At 37.5% G+C, this 16,513-nt stretch overlaps 3 protein-coding genes across 3 annotated transcripts; all 3 read left to right on the top strand.

Moving 5' to 3' along the window:
• Positions 1-4,832: 4,832 nt before the first annotated feature.
• On the top strand, positions 4,833-5,735 carry LOC101887998 (uncharacterized). The gene has a single exon (XM_005177198.4). It carries the CDS (start codon positions 4,865-4,867, stop codon positions 5,627-5,629), a length of 765 nt encoding a protein of 254 aa, XP_005177255.1. The 5' UTR covers positions 4,833-4,864; the 3' UTR covers positions 5,630-5,735.
• Positions 5,736-7,967: 2,232 nt separating this feature from the next.
• On the top strand, positions 7,968-8,594 carry LOC101888174 (uncharacterized). Its single transcript, XM_005177199.3, has one exon. The coding sequence runs from the start codon at positions 8,034-8,036 to the stop codon at positions 8,529-8,531; it is 498 nt and encodes a 165-aa protein (XP_005177256.1). The 5' UTR covers positions 7,968-8,033; the 3' UTR covers positions 8,532-8,594.
• A 2,087-nt stretch (positions 8,595-10,681) lies between these two features.
• On the top strand, positions 10,682-11,488 carry LOC101888342 (titin-like). The gene has a single exon (XM_005177200.4). It carries the CDS (start codon positions 10,893-10,895, stop codon positions 11,409-11,411), a length of 519 nt encoding a protein of 172 aa, XP_005177257.1. The 5' UTR covers positions 10,682-10,892; the 3' UTR covers positions 11,412-11,488.
• Positions 11,489-16,513: the final 5,025 nt, after the last annotated feature.

Here is a 16,513-nt window from a genome sequence, read left to right as displayed (position 1 = left end):
GGTCTTTAAAAATATTCTATAAAAAATCATGTTTAATGACTTTAAAAAAGAAATAATAACAAAATCCGTTTATTGCTCCGATAGGACTTGGAAAATATTCCTGTTTATGGCTGTAGTGGTCTTTCATAAATATTCTCAAACAATCTGTAATTATGGATCTGGTAATCCTTGAGAATACTCTTTTAATATTCATATTTATGTTGTATGGCTACTATAGTCCTTACAAAATATTCTTTAGAAATCCATGTTTATGTATCTGATGGATCTGATGGAAAAAATAGTTCTTAAAATCCAAATTTATAGCTCTAGTAGTGTCTGAAAAGTAGTCTTTAAAAATCTACAACTGTGGCTCAGATTATCTTTGAAAAATATTCACTAAAATTAACTGATTTAGGGATTTGGTAGTCCTTGACAAAATATCTCGAAATAATCAACGATCGGTTAAGATATTTCTTTGATTTCTTCTGAGATACTTCTGAGATTTTTTAAAATCCACGTTCAGATATCAGCATAATGACACTAACAGTCCTTGACAAAATATGACTTTTATAACGTTTTTACCTCTGAAAGTCTCTGAAATATCTCTCTGATACTATTTGGATACAGAATCCCAGTACAATAAGCCAGAAATGAAACAACATTCTTAGCAAAGTAGAAAGCTAATAAAGGTTTTCCGATAAACTCTAGCAAATATTTCTTCGACCTTGACAAATGTATCAGTGTGTCTGAATGCTCATCAAAGTATGGTTTTTTCTTCTGAGTCATAAGCAAAATTGGAAAAATATTTAAAAAACAAATCAGACGAGTACTTCAATATTAATCTTCAAATCCTATACTTCTCTCCTTTTTCTAATCAATTTATGTATCTGTATTCTACCAGTGTTTCGGAAAAAAATGTTCATTCAATTCAAATACAAATTGAGGAGTGTTTAAAATTTTAGTCAAACCAAAATGCAGTAAAACGTCCGTCTTTATATTTTTGAAACACCGCACTTAGGTTATTCACCCAACTGGTCTGCATTTTATGAAATATCAAAACTTCATCGAAGAAATGTTTAAACAAAATTTCAATAAAAATAAAAACAACAACGAAAATCCGGCAACCGAAGTGTGAAGATATTTTCAATCACCAAAATAATTGAAACTCACTATTGATTGGCATAAATTAACACAAATTATATTCAGAAGTTTTAAACTGAAGTGAATTTAATTTGTATAAATACTTGATTTTGATGCAAATCGAACATCAGTTATCGATCATTCCATAACAAATCAAAAACCAATTCGAGAAAAAAACATGGCTAAATTCATGCAAATCCTTTTTGTGGCCCTCTTGGCTGTGGCCTTGGTTGCCGGCGAACCAAGACGTTTCCAGGGAAGACGTAATCGTTTCTTGGCTCGCCAAGAATTGGAAGAACCTGTCACACCATATCCCACCGCTGATGAATTGAAACCCGAAGTGCCATTCGATGAAGCTGTTGCCTCCGAAGGACAAGTTCCATTTGCAACTGCTGCCACTGAAGGAGAAGGCACTTTTACAACTATAGCTGCTGGCAGTGAGACCACCTTTACAACTGTGGCTGGACAAGCTCCTCAAACTCCCCTTACCCCTGTGGCTGGAGAAACTCCCTTCACACCTGTTGCTGGACAGACCCCCTTCACCCCCGTTGCCGGAGAAACCCCCTTCACCCCCGATGAAGTTTATGGCCCACCAGAAGAGGATGAGGACAATTTTGCCGTGTCTGAAGAAGAAATTGCCTCGGCTCGTTTAACTGCCCGCCGTGCTGGTGCTCGTAGAGTGGCTGTTCGCCCCGCCAAGTTGCGTAAGCCTGTTCGTGCTCGTCCAGCTAAATTGCGCAAGGCTGCCCCAGCTCGTCTCCAAGTCCAGCCACAATATGTTCCCCAACCCCTTTTCTATTACATTGCCCACTAAATTGAAAGCAAAGGAATGATAAATCTTGTTATATGAATTTAAGCCATGTCCAAAATAAAATATAACATTTGTTGAAAAAAAAATTATACGCATTTACATTAATTAATCGTAAAACAATACCAAACAAGACAATTAGTTAAGCTTCTCATAAAAGAATGGTAAAAAATGGTCACATGAAATCTGGATATATAACAAATCTTACATTTATTGAATATTTTTTTTATGAAAAGTGAAACTACCCAATGAGGAACCTTAGTTTAAAGTTACGGCTTATTTGGCTGGAAATTGAACCTTCGAAATATGGAAAGTCATGAGGTCTTGTTATTTGGGGACTATGCTCAAATGTGGGTCACTTTTAATTCCAAATATCTTAGGATTATTTCAAGCATCTATGCCAAAGTTCTCTGCCCTTTATTTTAAGAGAAAAATAAATTATATTTTTGTATATTTTACGATTCATTTAAAATGTTTAATGTTTAAGATGAATGCTGTCCAAGAAAATATTTAAATTAGTGCCTAAAATTTGTAGACATTAATTAACCGGTCACAAAACAGCTGATTTGTAATCAGCTGATACTGGACGATTTATACCCTACACCATATTGTGGTAAGGGTATTATGTCTTTGTGCCTTTGTTTGTAACATAGAGAAGATAGAGAGATAGACCCCTAGTTACGTTTGAGGATCTTCATAGAATCATTTTCTGAGTCAATTTATGCATCTTATTTCGTCTTTCCAAGATATTTTATGAATAAAATGCAGGTCACATTTACTCTTCGATTGAAATGAAGTCTATTGAAGTTGGCTAAATTCAAGTTTAGATATAGTTCCCATATATATCTTCAACCGATTTCAGGTTCGGTTGTGCACCAATGTCATTCAAAATTTCCAGAATTTTGGCACATTCGACCGATTTCAGTCTAGAAGTAATTACATCAAATTTGGAGAAAATCGATTCAGATATAGCAATTTCTCCCATATATACAGGTTGAGATAAAAAAACTGCAACAAAGTCAAACGCCATGATTTTTAATTTTTTTTTTAAATCTATTGAAAAAAGCTAAAAATGTCGGAAATAGCATCAAATTTTGGAATAAGTTTAGATTTGTTCGAATTGGTCACCTTTGGCACGAATTATGGCCTAACGGCCAATGCAACCGTTACACGCTGCCCGAATGTTGCTCTGCGGTATTTTGCCCATTCCCGGAAAAGCGCTTGTTTTGGTATTTTTTAGTGCTAACCTTGGTATCCGGAGATTTTGGTGGACATTGTGCGCTGCAAATGAAGCGAGGAACCTCATTTTGTAACCATTCTTGGGTCGCGCGTGCTGAGTCCTGTTGGAATGTCCAAGGTCTGCGGTCAAATTGTTTGCACGCCCAAGGCTTTAATACACCCTCCAGAATATTTTCGCGATAATATTTCGCATTTATTCTGATGCCACGGTCGATTAGTACGAGCGGAGAGCGACCATCGGCTGTTATGGCGGCCCACACCATCAGCATGGCCGGCGATTGAGTTCTGGTGGCCAACCGAAGGTGCACATTTTCAGCTGACCTCTTTGGCAAGTAAACACGATCATTCAAACTGCTGGACAGCGAATGTTTTCTCATCGGAGAAAACTAAATTCGGCAGTTCACCACTTTCGGCCAAGCGAAGCAAATCTTTAGCTCTTTCGAGTCTTTTTTCTTTCTGTGGTAAGCGGCGTAAGTTCTTGCACTTTTTTGGGAATTTCAATGGCTTTACCCCGAGCTCATTTTTCAATGTTTTCCGAGTGGAATATTGCGATATGTTCAGCTCATGAGCCATTTTTCGGCCACTGCGACGCGAGCTTCGATCAAGTCTCTTCTTTACTTTTCGAACCATTTCTGCTGATGTTGCTGTTTTCTTCCGTCCACTTCATTGACGTCGTAATATGCACTCTTCAAGAATGATATTTGGTACCAGATATCAGATACATCTCTGACACACCTCTGCCGAATTTTACAAAGATCTGTTTAGATTTTTTATAGCTTCGATAAACATCTTCATCCGATTTTTGCGGTTATATTTCACCATGTATAGATTATGAATAGTTAGGAAAGATTTTTTCATATTCCACCGAATTTTTCCATTTCATAAAATTTGTTGTCAAAATCGATTCAGAGTTGGATATAGTTCCCAAATCGTGACTACTCTAAAGTCATGATATGCATTCAAATAAGGTACATAATTTTTATGATCTACTTCACATAAATTCCCAACATAAACTTTTTTTTTTACGGGAGCTCGACTAAGTACGCATAGTAGTGTAAGGTATCATATAGTCGGCTCCGTCCGACTTTTGGCCTTTCCTTGCTGGTTTATTTTAATTTTATCCTTACCCAGAAGATCTTATGATTATTTTTAAATTTTTACTTTGCAAAAAGATCCGCTTATCTGTGATATTTTGAAACATAACAAGCAAAAAATAAAACCTAATTTCTTTAAAAATCCAAGGAAATAAAAGATCGCTGCGCCATGTGTCAAACATCTGAATTATGGCAGATTTTTTACTTCCTTTCCAATTTAGTATTCTGTATTCTGCCATGTGATCCAAACCAAACTTCGTGCGTAATTCGAATGCAAATTTCAAATACTCAAAATGTTTGTCAAACACAACGATGCATTTATATTCATTTATCGCGTTCGGTTAGATTTTGAAACACTCGGCTTAGGTTATTCACCCAAACCGATGGAAAAAATGTTTGTCAGTAGTAGGTTCGATTAAAACCATAAAGTGTGATGATATTGCCAATCACGAGAACAATTGAAACATCGTCAACATCGATTGGCATAAATTAGCAAACATGAAGTTTCGAACGGAATCTTATTTGTATAAATACTTCATTTCAATTCGAATCAAACATCAGTTATCGATCATTCCATAACAAATCAAAAACTATTTCGAAAAACATGGCTAAATTCTTGCAAATCCTTTTTGTGGCCTTCTTGGCTGTGGCCTTGGTTGCCGGTGAACCAAGACGTTTCCAAGGAAGACGTAATCGTTTCTTGGCTCGCCAAGAAGTTGAAGAGCCTGTTACTCCTTATCCCACGGCTGATGAATTGAAACCTGAGGTGCCATTCGATGAAGCTGTTGCCTCCGAAGGACAAGTTCCATTCGGCACTGCTGCCACTGAAGGAGAAGGCACCTTTACAGCTGTAGCTGCTGGCAGTGAAACTACCTTTACATCTGTGGCTGGACAAGGTCCCCTTACCCCTGTTGGAGGACAAACTCCCCTTACCCCTGTGGATGAACAGACTACCTTCACAACTGTGAATGCTGATGGAGAAACTACCTTTACTGCTGCTGGAAGCGAAACTACCTTTACATCTGTGGCTGGACAAGCTCCCCTTACCCCTGTGAACGGACAAACTCCCCTTACCCCAGTGGCCGGACAAACTCCCTTCACCTCTGTTGCTGGCCAAAGTCCCTTCACCCCCGTCGCCGGACAAGCCCCCTTCACACCTGATGAGGTTTATGGCCCACCAGAGGAAGAAAGTTTCCCCGCTCGTTTGACTGCCCGTCGTGCTGGTGCCCGTAGAGTTGCTGTTCGCCCCGCCAAGTTGCGCAAACCTGTTCGTGCTCAACCAGCTAAGCTGCGCAAGGCTGCCCCAGCTCGTCTCCAAGTCCAACCACAATATGTTCCCCAACCCCTTTTCTATTACATTGCCCATTAATACGGAGGAGAATAGCGAACCAAAAAGGATGAACCATAAAAAAATGTTAGTCATGTTGCCTTAAATTTTTATGAAATTTTAATAAAATAAATTGTTGCAAATAACATGGAAACATTTTATTCTCTTCCCTCAGTCAGGCTACTAATAGTAGATTTGGATTGATATGGCCACAAATGGTCGCCAATGAAATAACGATAATGAAAACATATCTCATGTGACAAAATCAGTTTTAGGATAGTTTGAGTCTATGTAGAATATGATTTTCACATCTTCATATTCCTATAAAACTTAATTCGTGTTCGAAGATTGACAAAAATTTGTCCATGAGAATTTTTTCTGGTATCCACTCAGTAAGGTCAACTTGTTTGAGAATTAATAGAACTCATACAACTTGTAGCGGAATTCCAACACAGTCCAAACCCCAGGCATAGTAATATTTGTGTCACATTTTGGTCAGGAGGAAGAGGAAAATTTTCGAAGGGATTCTTTTTGGTAAAATTTTATACATTAGCTTAAGACGAAGGAGTATTCACATTGGTTCAAGCTTTGTATATCATAATACTAAATTACGGGTAATCTCCTTGTCATAACTTCCAATTCTTTTTATTTACTTTAAAATGTATTTGATCGCTAAAAGGATTTTTGACATTACTTCTGTATTGACTAGATCCATTTCAGGATATTTTTTGTCCATCCAGCCATGTCATAGTGTTTATCCTTCTATATGGATTGTAAGCATTCCGATGTGAAATCTGGAGCAAAATGGGACAAAGGTAGTATCTTACGCTGATGAATTCCTTCAAACAATCTCAGATCTGATGCAGGGATCTCTAGTTACCTTATCAAAGTGGGCCCGTCGCAATGGACTAGGCGTGAGCCCATCAAAGACAGAGCTCGTCCTCTTTACGAGGAAACGTAAATTTCCTTCATTTATACCACCGATGCTGGAGGGGTCACTCTAAACCTCTCCTCTGATGCCAAATACCTCGGCACCATCCTCGACCGCTAGCTAAGTTGGAAGAGGAACACTGAGAAACGAGCAAGGAGAGGCTTGATTGAATTCTTTTCTTGCAAGAATTCTATAGGTTATAGCTGGGGCCTCAAACCACACATAATTAAATGGGCGTATGAGTCAATTGTTAGCCCTACTCTTTCCTACGGAGCTCTAGTCTGGTGGCATTCCTTAAAAAACTTATCCTATTTACGTTGCATTGGCAAAGTTCAAAGATCTGCATTCCTACTAATAAAGATGTCTTCAAGAGCCCGTAGCAATCCACCTTTCCTTACCTTACAGTGATGCCTGAGCCCGGAACAATCCACCTTTCCGCGGCATAGCTGTTTATACTGGCGGTTCAAAGATGGAATGCGGAAAAGGAGCTTAATATTCGTGAATCCTACAAGCTCAGAAACGACTATAGCGTGTTTCAAGCGGAAATCTTTGCGGTCAAAAAGCCATAGACCTATTGGTCACGAGAAACAACGAGGTTAACGGTCGGGAGACTATATATGTCGATAGCCAAGCGGTACTGAAAGCTTTAAACTCCTCCATCATTAAGTATAGGGCAGTTTTGGAATGCCGGAGATTCTTGGAAAACACTGGGCTATCTATTAAGCTCTGTTGGTTTCTTGGTAATTACAATATTCCAGGCAATGAGACTGCACGCGAATTGGCTAGACTAGGGTCCGAATCAGCTATCTTGAGCCAAATATCAGAACGTGTATAGTGGCCTCCTGATTTTTTATTTTTTTTTTTTTTGCATATTTTTCACCTTTTTTTCTTTTTAGGTCTCTTGAAATGGTTTCGAAATAAATTTCTGCATACGCCACTGGCACATCATGTCACTGCGAACACATTTTCATAATTGAGAGAGCCAACTTTGCACGTTTGGATGTTGAGAGATATGTTTTAATTATGAGCACTAGAGAGGGCACTCTCCTCAACCTACCGTTACTCCTGGCTACTTTCTGGTCATACCTAGTTTAAAAACGTTTTTCGCATTCTTCCCATGGAAAAATACTTTTAAAAATACAGATTTTTTCAAAAAAAAAAATATATTTCTTTTCACAATTTCATGGCTGGCAATTTCACGGGAAATAATTTGCATATTTCCCTTCATATCTCATTCACAATGGACATCCGATTGACCTCCATGTATGGTTAGGAAGTATTTTTCGCACACATTCACACACGACGAGTATAAATTATTAAATTATGCCATTTGAGTTTTAATAAATCAAAAACCCATAAAACAACATAACTAGCCGCACACGCACAAGGTTGACTCATTACAAATTTCGCGTCAATTTCGAGTGATATAAATAGCCGGCTTGGATTAGAGGCCAACATCAGTTACCTTCCGCACAATCTCGAATCTAAATCTAAACACAAACACACAAAAAAGACATGGCTAAATTCATGCAAATCCTTTTCGTTGCCTTCTTGGCCATTGCCTTGGTATCTGCTGAGGCTCCCCGCAGACGTTTCCAGGCCAGACGTAATCGTTTCTTGGCCCGCCAAGAAGTTGCTGAGGAGGCTGTCACACCCTATCCATCGGCTGATGAATTGAAACCCGAAGTGCCATTCAATGAGGCTGAAGCTCCCGAACAAATCACACCCAATCAACCCGATGAAGTTTATGGTCCTCCAGAACTGGATTTGCCTGCTGAAACTGATGATATCGCCCCAACTGCCGAAGAAGAAGAGGAAGCCGTTGCTGTGGCCGAAGAGGAAGAAGCTGTTGCCGTCGCTGAAGCTGTGGAATCTGCTCGTTTGACTGCCCGTCGTGCTGGTGCCCGTAAAAGCGCTGTTCGTCCCGCCAAATTGCGCAAGGCTGCCCCAGCCCGTCTCCAGCTCCAGCGTCAATTTGTTGCTCAACCCGTTTACTTCTACGTCGCACAGTAATTTGTAGTGGGGACAATGCAATGAGTAAATAGACTCATTTCTTCGTGAATTAGCTTAAGTATTACAAAAAATTGTTGGAGGAATTTCCAATTTAGAGAATTTAGTCATGTGTTTTTGTCGTAGTTATAATTAAAAAAAAAATAAATAAATAATAAAAATTACAAAAAATATCGTTATTTTTTTTAAAGCAATGTTTAAAAAGGCTAGACCACCTGAAGTATTTGTCTTTTTACGTGTTGCTCAGGGTGACCACATTTTATATGCTGTAAAAAAGGTACCAATAATATTTTTTCCTATGCAAAAAATGTAAGAACATGCCAGAATGGTAACTATTTTGGAGAGTGTCGGACTCCCAGTGCCACCTGCATACTTCCATGTTGGGCGCCATTACAAGTTTTATTAGTTTTGTTGTATGACACGGGAAAAATGTTATAGTAAAAGATGTAAAACAGGATGCAACGGTTACACTTATTTTTAGGTTATAAAAAGGTTGTGAACACATATTTTATCGAAGGGTTTCCTAAATGAAATTTCGGCGTCATCCAATCAGAAGTTGACAGTCATGCTACTATTTCCTACTCGCCCTAAAAATGCAAAATATTTCTAAAGAGAGTGCCACTGGGCGCAACGGACATCAAAAAACAATTTGGGGATAGGTCAACTGTTAAAATCTACGCTTTCAGAATTTACATTTCAGTTGGGCGCCATAATATTGCTTAAAAGTTTCTCCTGTTTTCTTGTCGGAATCGTGAACGTCTAACATTCACACGGCACCTCCCATTTTTAGGCTATAAAAGGGTTTTGAGCACATATTTTATCTAATGGGTTCCAAAATGACATTTTAGGGTTTTCATCGTCATACAATCAGAAGTTGACAACCACACTACCATTTTCAACTCGCCCTAGAAATGGAGAGCAAGCCGTTTCCTAAGAGTGTCATTGGACGTATGTGAATTTAGAAAACAATTTCGGGAGAGGTCGACTGTTAATCAACATTTTCAGTTATGACATCACAGTTGGGCGCCACAATTTTGCTTGCAAGTTTTACCAGTTTTGTCGGGCAAGTGAACGCTGATAGCCAAATGCAACGGCACCTCCATATTTTGAAGAATGGTTTCCAAAAAGACATCTTTGATTTTCAACGTAATCGGACCTGAAGTAGGCAATCATACTACTATTTTCTACTCGTCCAAAATTAGAGAAGAACAAGTTTCTGAAGAGGACGCCACTGGGCGCTAGGAACATTCAAAACCATTTCGGGAGGGGTCAATTGTTAAAAATTTGGAATTATGGGAATGATAAATAACACCATTGTCAACATAGGTTAGCCTGATATGGACATAGAGAAATAGCTTCTATTTTAAAATTTTAGGGGGTTTGACAATTTTTGTTAACAGAACGAGTTCATGGATGGCATTTTAAGTTCTACGCGAATATAAGGCATTCCTGCAGCGGTAATATCTGATATTTTAAAAGTTTAAAAAATTTGGTACTAATTTTCTATACAGTAATAGATCTCTATTTTATAATCATCTTCTCTCAATTGGTATATTGCCTCCCTTGGTATTTTTTATATATAGCGATTCATTTTTATGTGAAATATAAATATGAATGTTGTCCAAGGTTATTTTTTACAATACAAAAATGTATAAGAAATTTTCTACACTTATTTGTCGACGATTTAAAAATTCTAAGGGAAGTTGGAATAGAGAGCGAGTTCTTGAGAGAAAAGAAATTGGTTCTCAATATGACATCTATAGCTTCTATCTCTTCTTATATAACCAATTTTTAATGACAATCGGATGATTTTTTTTATTTTATTTATTTATTTTTTTTTTTTTTTTTGTAATTGTTTAATTACACCATTAATATTTACAAAAATATAGTCGTTTGTAGAACAATACAAACATTTTAAAGTATTTTTGAAAAAATCCCTTCATCCATCGAACTTTTTGGGGGACCCATCCGGAAGAAACGATCATAGGAAGTGAAATAACAATTTCAAGGTACACGAATTATTAATTGCTGGCATGTGGGCGCTAAAGTTTAAAAGAAGAAGCTCTTGAATTATTAAAATATGCGGATCAGGTTCACAAAAAGCCAACACCATTGACCAGGCAACGGCAGCGGAGACGAGACCTACACGAAGACAAAAAATAACAAAAAAAAAATTACACACAAAAAGTACAACAATTAGCAGTGGTAGTACATGTCCACCAACTAAAACAACAACAACACAAATGGTCTGAGATTCCATACACAACAAAAAAATATTATTTTGTATAAATAGTTTTCCAAGCTGACCAATCGATATCAGTTGTCTTCCATTCAACCGTCAATTACAACCCTAAACCTTTTAACATGGCTAAATTCATGCAAATCCTTTTCGTTGCCTTCTTGGCTATTGCTTTGGTCTCCGCTGAGGCTCCCCGCAGACGTTTCCAGGGAAGACGTAATCGTTTTTTGGCCCGCCAAGAAGTGGCTGAGGAAGCTGTCACTCCCTACCCATCGGCTGATGAATTGAAACCTGAAGTGCCATTCAATGAAGCTGAAGCTCCCGAACAAATTACTCCAAATCAACCCGATGAAGTCTATGGTCCTCCAGAACAGGATTTGCCTGCCGAAACTGAGGATGTTGTCCCAACTGCCGAAGAAGAAGAGGAAGCCGTTGCTGTAGCCGAAGAGGAAGAAGCTATTGCTGCTGAAGAAGCTGCCGCCGAAGAGGAGGAAGCTGTTGAATCTGCTCGTCTGACAGCCCGTCGTGCTGGTGCTCGCAAAAGTGCCGTTCGTGCCGCCAAACTACGCAAAGCTGCCCCAGCCCGTCTCCAACTCCAGCGTCAATTTGTCCCACAACCCATCTTCTACTACGTTTCCCAATAATCTGCCCGATGCCGTTGATATTGGCAGTGTAATGCTCACTTTCATGTATTGAAAATTCATATTTTATTATTTTCATTATTATTTTGAAACCAAATTTAGTCATGTTGACGTTTGTTTTTAGGGAAATTAGGTATTTCATTTATCAAATAAAAAAAATATATATTTTTTTATTTAAAATATTAAAAATATTTGAAGGTATTGTTTTGGGATCACTCATGGTGGCTACAATTTGGGAATAGAACATGAAAAACTGAATACAGAATGTGAAAAGCTTCCTCAAAACGATTTCATAATAATTGATACAATCTTGTCCCGTAAAGGGATTGATCTCAATAGAACTATACCTGTCTTCAATAACATTAAAAAAAATCGACTTATTTTTCCGATTTATGTGGAAGATTCCCGTGTTCTATAAAAGAAATTTTGCACCCATCATTTCTAATTGAGTATCCTTTGAAATCCTTTCTACATTCTATCCTTTCCCATCGAATTCTACCTCCCTCTCTCAGTTTAAACACATTTCAAATGAAACCCACCTCTGAATTAATAATCGCAGCATCCATCCCTGTAACTGAAACGACGTCATTAAATAATTTCAACATTATTTGCACAAAAAGGACAAATATCCTGCCACAAGTACTTAATCAACCAATATTTGAACAAGACGGAATAGAAATGTAAAATTAAATTGAAATAAATAAGTCTCCAATGGCAGTTGGAGTAAGGATTCCAATGCGGACTGCAGAACATACACACACGCACTCAAGCAAATTCACCTATCCGAATAGGGGTGGAGGGGGAAAATAGAACTAGAACAACGACAGATAGACATATAATTGGGGAGTAAATGAACGGACGTGAACATGCACAGAGTGTGTATCCTTTTGCCATAATCGAAAAGGACATTTGAGCAACAGGTGAATAAGTTTCACTTGTTCCTACTGCCCATGGACCATTCATCAATGTATGTATTTGTGCTGGGAGTCCAGGAGGGAACATTCACACACACACTCCCACACAGAACATCCAATACCAGAATGAAACACAAGTTAATTCCGTACTATTTAAGTCCAACATGGATTTATAATACAGCAGTGTCTGTATCGGCTCCAAAGAGACAAACGAACGACTCAAAGGCCTATGACTTGGGTTTGGCAACAATGCTGAAATTGAATTCTACAACAAAAAATATAACAACACCAACAAGACAGCACGTGTAGGCGTTCAGTCCATCGTGTGCAATGTGACAAGATAGGACTGCTGTGTGGCTGCTACGAAGGGAGGGGAAGTTTTCGGTTCAATGTTCGTGCAAAATGTTGGTTAACTGACTGACTGGTCTGAATCAACATGGGCCAAAGAAAAAAAGAAAAAATAGGCTTTTTTGATCTACAGGACAGCAAAGAGAAAAAAAACAAGAAAATATTTATATAAAGTGGAAACGACGTCATGATGCCCTACAGCCCTTCACCTAGAGTCACATTCGTCTACCCACTCTAATACCTTTCCCTTTTTATACAAAGCACCCAATATAAAATCAATTATCTCTCGTTCTAGTTTTAATATCTCCCTCTAAATTAAACTCTCTATCTCTTTTTTCCCTTCCTCCTCCTTCGAGCCCAAATAATTTAAAAAAAGATAGAAATAAATAACTAAAAATCAACAAATTTTAATAAAAATTATTAAATATACAGGGTGAGATAGAAAACTGCATTAAAGTCAAACATATCAATAATTGATACATTTTTTCAATTTAATTGAATGAAAGCAAAAACTGTCGGAAATAGCATCAAATTTTAGAATAAGTTTAGATTTGCTCGAATTGGTCGTCTTTGACACAAATTATGGCCTTCAAACGGCCAATGAAACCGACACACGCTGCCCGAATGTTGCTCTGCAGTATTTTGGCCCATTCCCGGCGAAGCGCTTGCTTGAGGTGATCGACACTTTGATATTTTTAGTGCCAACCTTGCTTTCCAAAATACTGCAGACACAATAGTCCAATGGATTGGTATCCGAAGATTTTGGTGGCCATTGTGCGCTGGAAATGAAACGAGGGACCTCATTTTGCAACCATTCTTGGGTGGTGCGTGCTGAGTGCGAACGTCCAAGGTCTACGGCTTTGATACACCCTCCAGAATATTTTCGCCATAATATTCGGCATTTATTCTGATACCCTCGGTCGATGAATACAAGCGGAGAGCGCCCTTCGGCTATTATGGCGGCCCACACCATCACCATGGCAGGCTTGAGGCTTGAGTTCTGGTGGCCAACCGAAGGTGCACATTTTCAACTGACCTCTTTGGCAAGTAAACCTGATCATTTTGTTTGTTTACAAACTGCTGGACAACGAATGTTTTCTCATCGGAGATAACCAAATTCGGCAGTTCACCACTTTCTGTGGTGGCCAAGCGAAGTAACTCCTTAGCTCTTTTGAGTCTATTTTCTTTCTGTTGCGGTGTAAGTTCTTCCAATCTTTAGAATTTCAATGGCTTTACCCTGAGCTCATTTTTCAATTTTCGATCAAGTCGTTTCTTTACTTTTCGAACCATTTCTGCTGATATTGCTTTTTTCTTCCGTCCACTTCTTTGACGTCGGGCTACGCTACCAGTATCAAGTAATAAGCGATGGTATGAGACACAAAAGACTTATTCAGATTTAAATGTGGGAGTGCTCTAACGATAGCCACTTTTGGTTTTCCAGCCAAACACACTACCACGCTTAAATTCCATCACGAATAACTTTCTTTCTAAAAAAAATTCTCACCAAAATGACTTTGTACACTTGTAAACAATATATAAGCTGTCACTGGAATAATTTTAACAGCTGTCGGACGAGTGGCTTAAAAATGATAGCAGTCTGAATTTGTTTGCAGGACACAAATTAATAACACATTTTTTTATTTAAATTACACAAAGAGGCTTATGATCTTGCAGAAATGTGTTTCAATTTTAGCAAATGAAATCTGATTTCAAAATATATTTTGCCTGAGGACATTACTCATTACTTGATAATGGGAAAAATAAGCAGTTTTGCCATATATTTTTAGGAATAGCCCATTATTTTCAACCGACTGTTTTATTCGGCTGATTGAATTCTACAGTTTTTACTACAAAGGTGTACAATTTTCCGAACATATTGTGTAGTACTGTAGCAAATTTTTCCAGTCAGACCTCCCCTGAAGTAATGTAGGGTACCCATTAAATAGAATCTGCAAACCAAATGAAGTTCATACAAAAGAGGCCTAAGCAATGATGTTTATAAATATGTACCCACACTCAAACACACACACATCTCAATAAATGTGTGTGTGTGTGTGTGTTTGTATTTCTCATTTTTGGTAAGAAACCAAAATAATTCGGTATGTTTGTCACGTACGGCCGGCTTGACTGTGATCCGATGGTCGTTGTGTGCTCGCTCACACACACACGTACCAAAATGTGTCTTCGATTTTTGTTGTTATTTCGAATTGTGGTGTTTGTTTTGTTTTTTTTTTTATTTTTTTTGAATATCCCCACAATCGTCACCCACAGTAGCCGAACTGAATATTTTGTCATTATTTTTGCATTTATGTTTTGGTAGCGCAGCGAACCATTTATCATTCGTGAACATATTTCACAAAAGGCAGGTAAATGAAATACATATTTGATAAATTTGTTGCAAAAAAGAAAAACAACAACAGCATGTAGCTGGGTGAACGAATTCACGATTAAAAATTAGAGTGGCAAACAAGAAGAAGAAGAACATTTTGGCTTTGCATTGAATTCAATTCCAAAAAACTCAGAATTCAAATTTTAGTTTCTTGTTTTTTGGGTTCCAAAAAAACTGACATAAAAATAATGAATTGTTCTGCCGTGTGACAAAAATATAATACGCAATTCATTTATGCTAATGCGCGACCATTAATTTTAATTTTTATTTTTTTGAAGTGATTGAATTTCAATTTTTCGGAGGTATTTTAGAGTGCAATTTGTAGCAGGCAAGACGCCATCTAAAAAGTATGCATACATGTGTGTGTGTGTGTGTGAGTATTTTAAAACACTCTGTCCATTGGGGCGTATAAGTAACGCAAAACAACAATGAAACGTTGAAGAAATCTCAATAAGCTGGCATGTTTTTGCTTAAATTGAAAAAACATGTTTCAAATAAATTTCACAAACGGATTTTCGATTTTATAAAAAAATATTTATAATGTAATAAAATCTAAAAATAAGTATAAAATGAAGTGAATCATTTATACGATATGGAATATAACTAGCTCTCAAAAGCCAAGTTGAAAGCAGTGGATTAACATTGAAATTATTCAAAAATAAGCAAGAAGATCTTTTAAAAAATATTGTTTTGGATTGGGGCCATTTTTGGATTGTGGGACCATATATTTTGTTCCAGTTCGATTTTTTTTGTGAAAACTTCCCCCTTTGATGGCCTTATCACAGATTTCATAAAGTATTGATATTTTACTTGTTTCTCTAATCTTGGATACAATGGTTTGGTCTTTATCGTAGCTTCGGCCTTTTTTTACCTTGTATACCGACGATAACGATACATAGTACTTCATCAATGACTATCTGAGAACTGACGTGTAAGAGGATTTTTGGAAATTTGTAATAAAAGGTACCAGAATTATTCTAAGCGACAAAATATGTAACCCTTGATGTTACGCGATCAGACGAAGTTGGAAATGTAAATGTGAAAGTACTTAAAGTTAATTCATATTTGAATTTTGGCAACCGGCAATCAAAATTATAGCGCCCAACATGAAGGTATGCTGGAGGCCATGATTCCAAATCGGAGCTCTGGTAATATATAAAGTGAGATTCTCCACATTTTTCCCAGAGAGAAATATAAAAGATGAGAAAAGTTAGACTGCTGCCATTTTTAAGCCACCCATCCCACTGCTGTTAAAATTATTCCAGTGACAGCTCATTATATTGTTTACAAGCGTACAAAAGCATTTTGGTGAGAATTTTCCAGAAAAAAAGTTATTCGTTATGCAATTCAAGCGTGATCATGTGATTTTTTTATATTTGGCTGGAAAACCACAAGTGCCTATTGTTAGAGTGCTCCAGCATTTAAATGTGAATTAATCTTTAGTGTCTCGTACG

This window comes from Musca domestica, unplaced genomic scaffold, assembly GCF_030504385.1.
Source record: "Musca domestica strain aabys unplaced genomic scaffold, Musca_domestica.polishedcontigs.V.1.1 27, whole genome shotgun sequence".
NCBI lineage: Eukaryota > Metazoa > Arthropoda > Insecta > Diptera > Muscidae > Musca > Musca domestica.
Note: the sequence above shows the minus strand (reverse complement) of the source record. Positions and strands in the feature narration are given on the sequence as shown.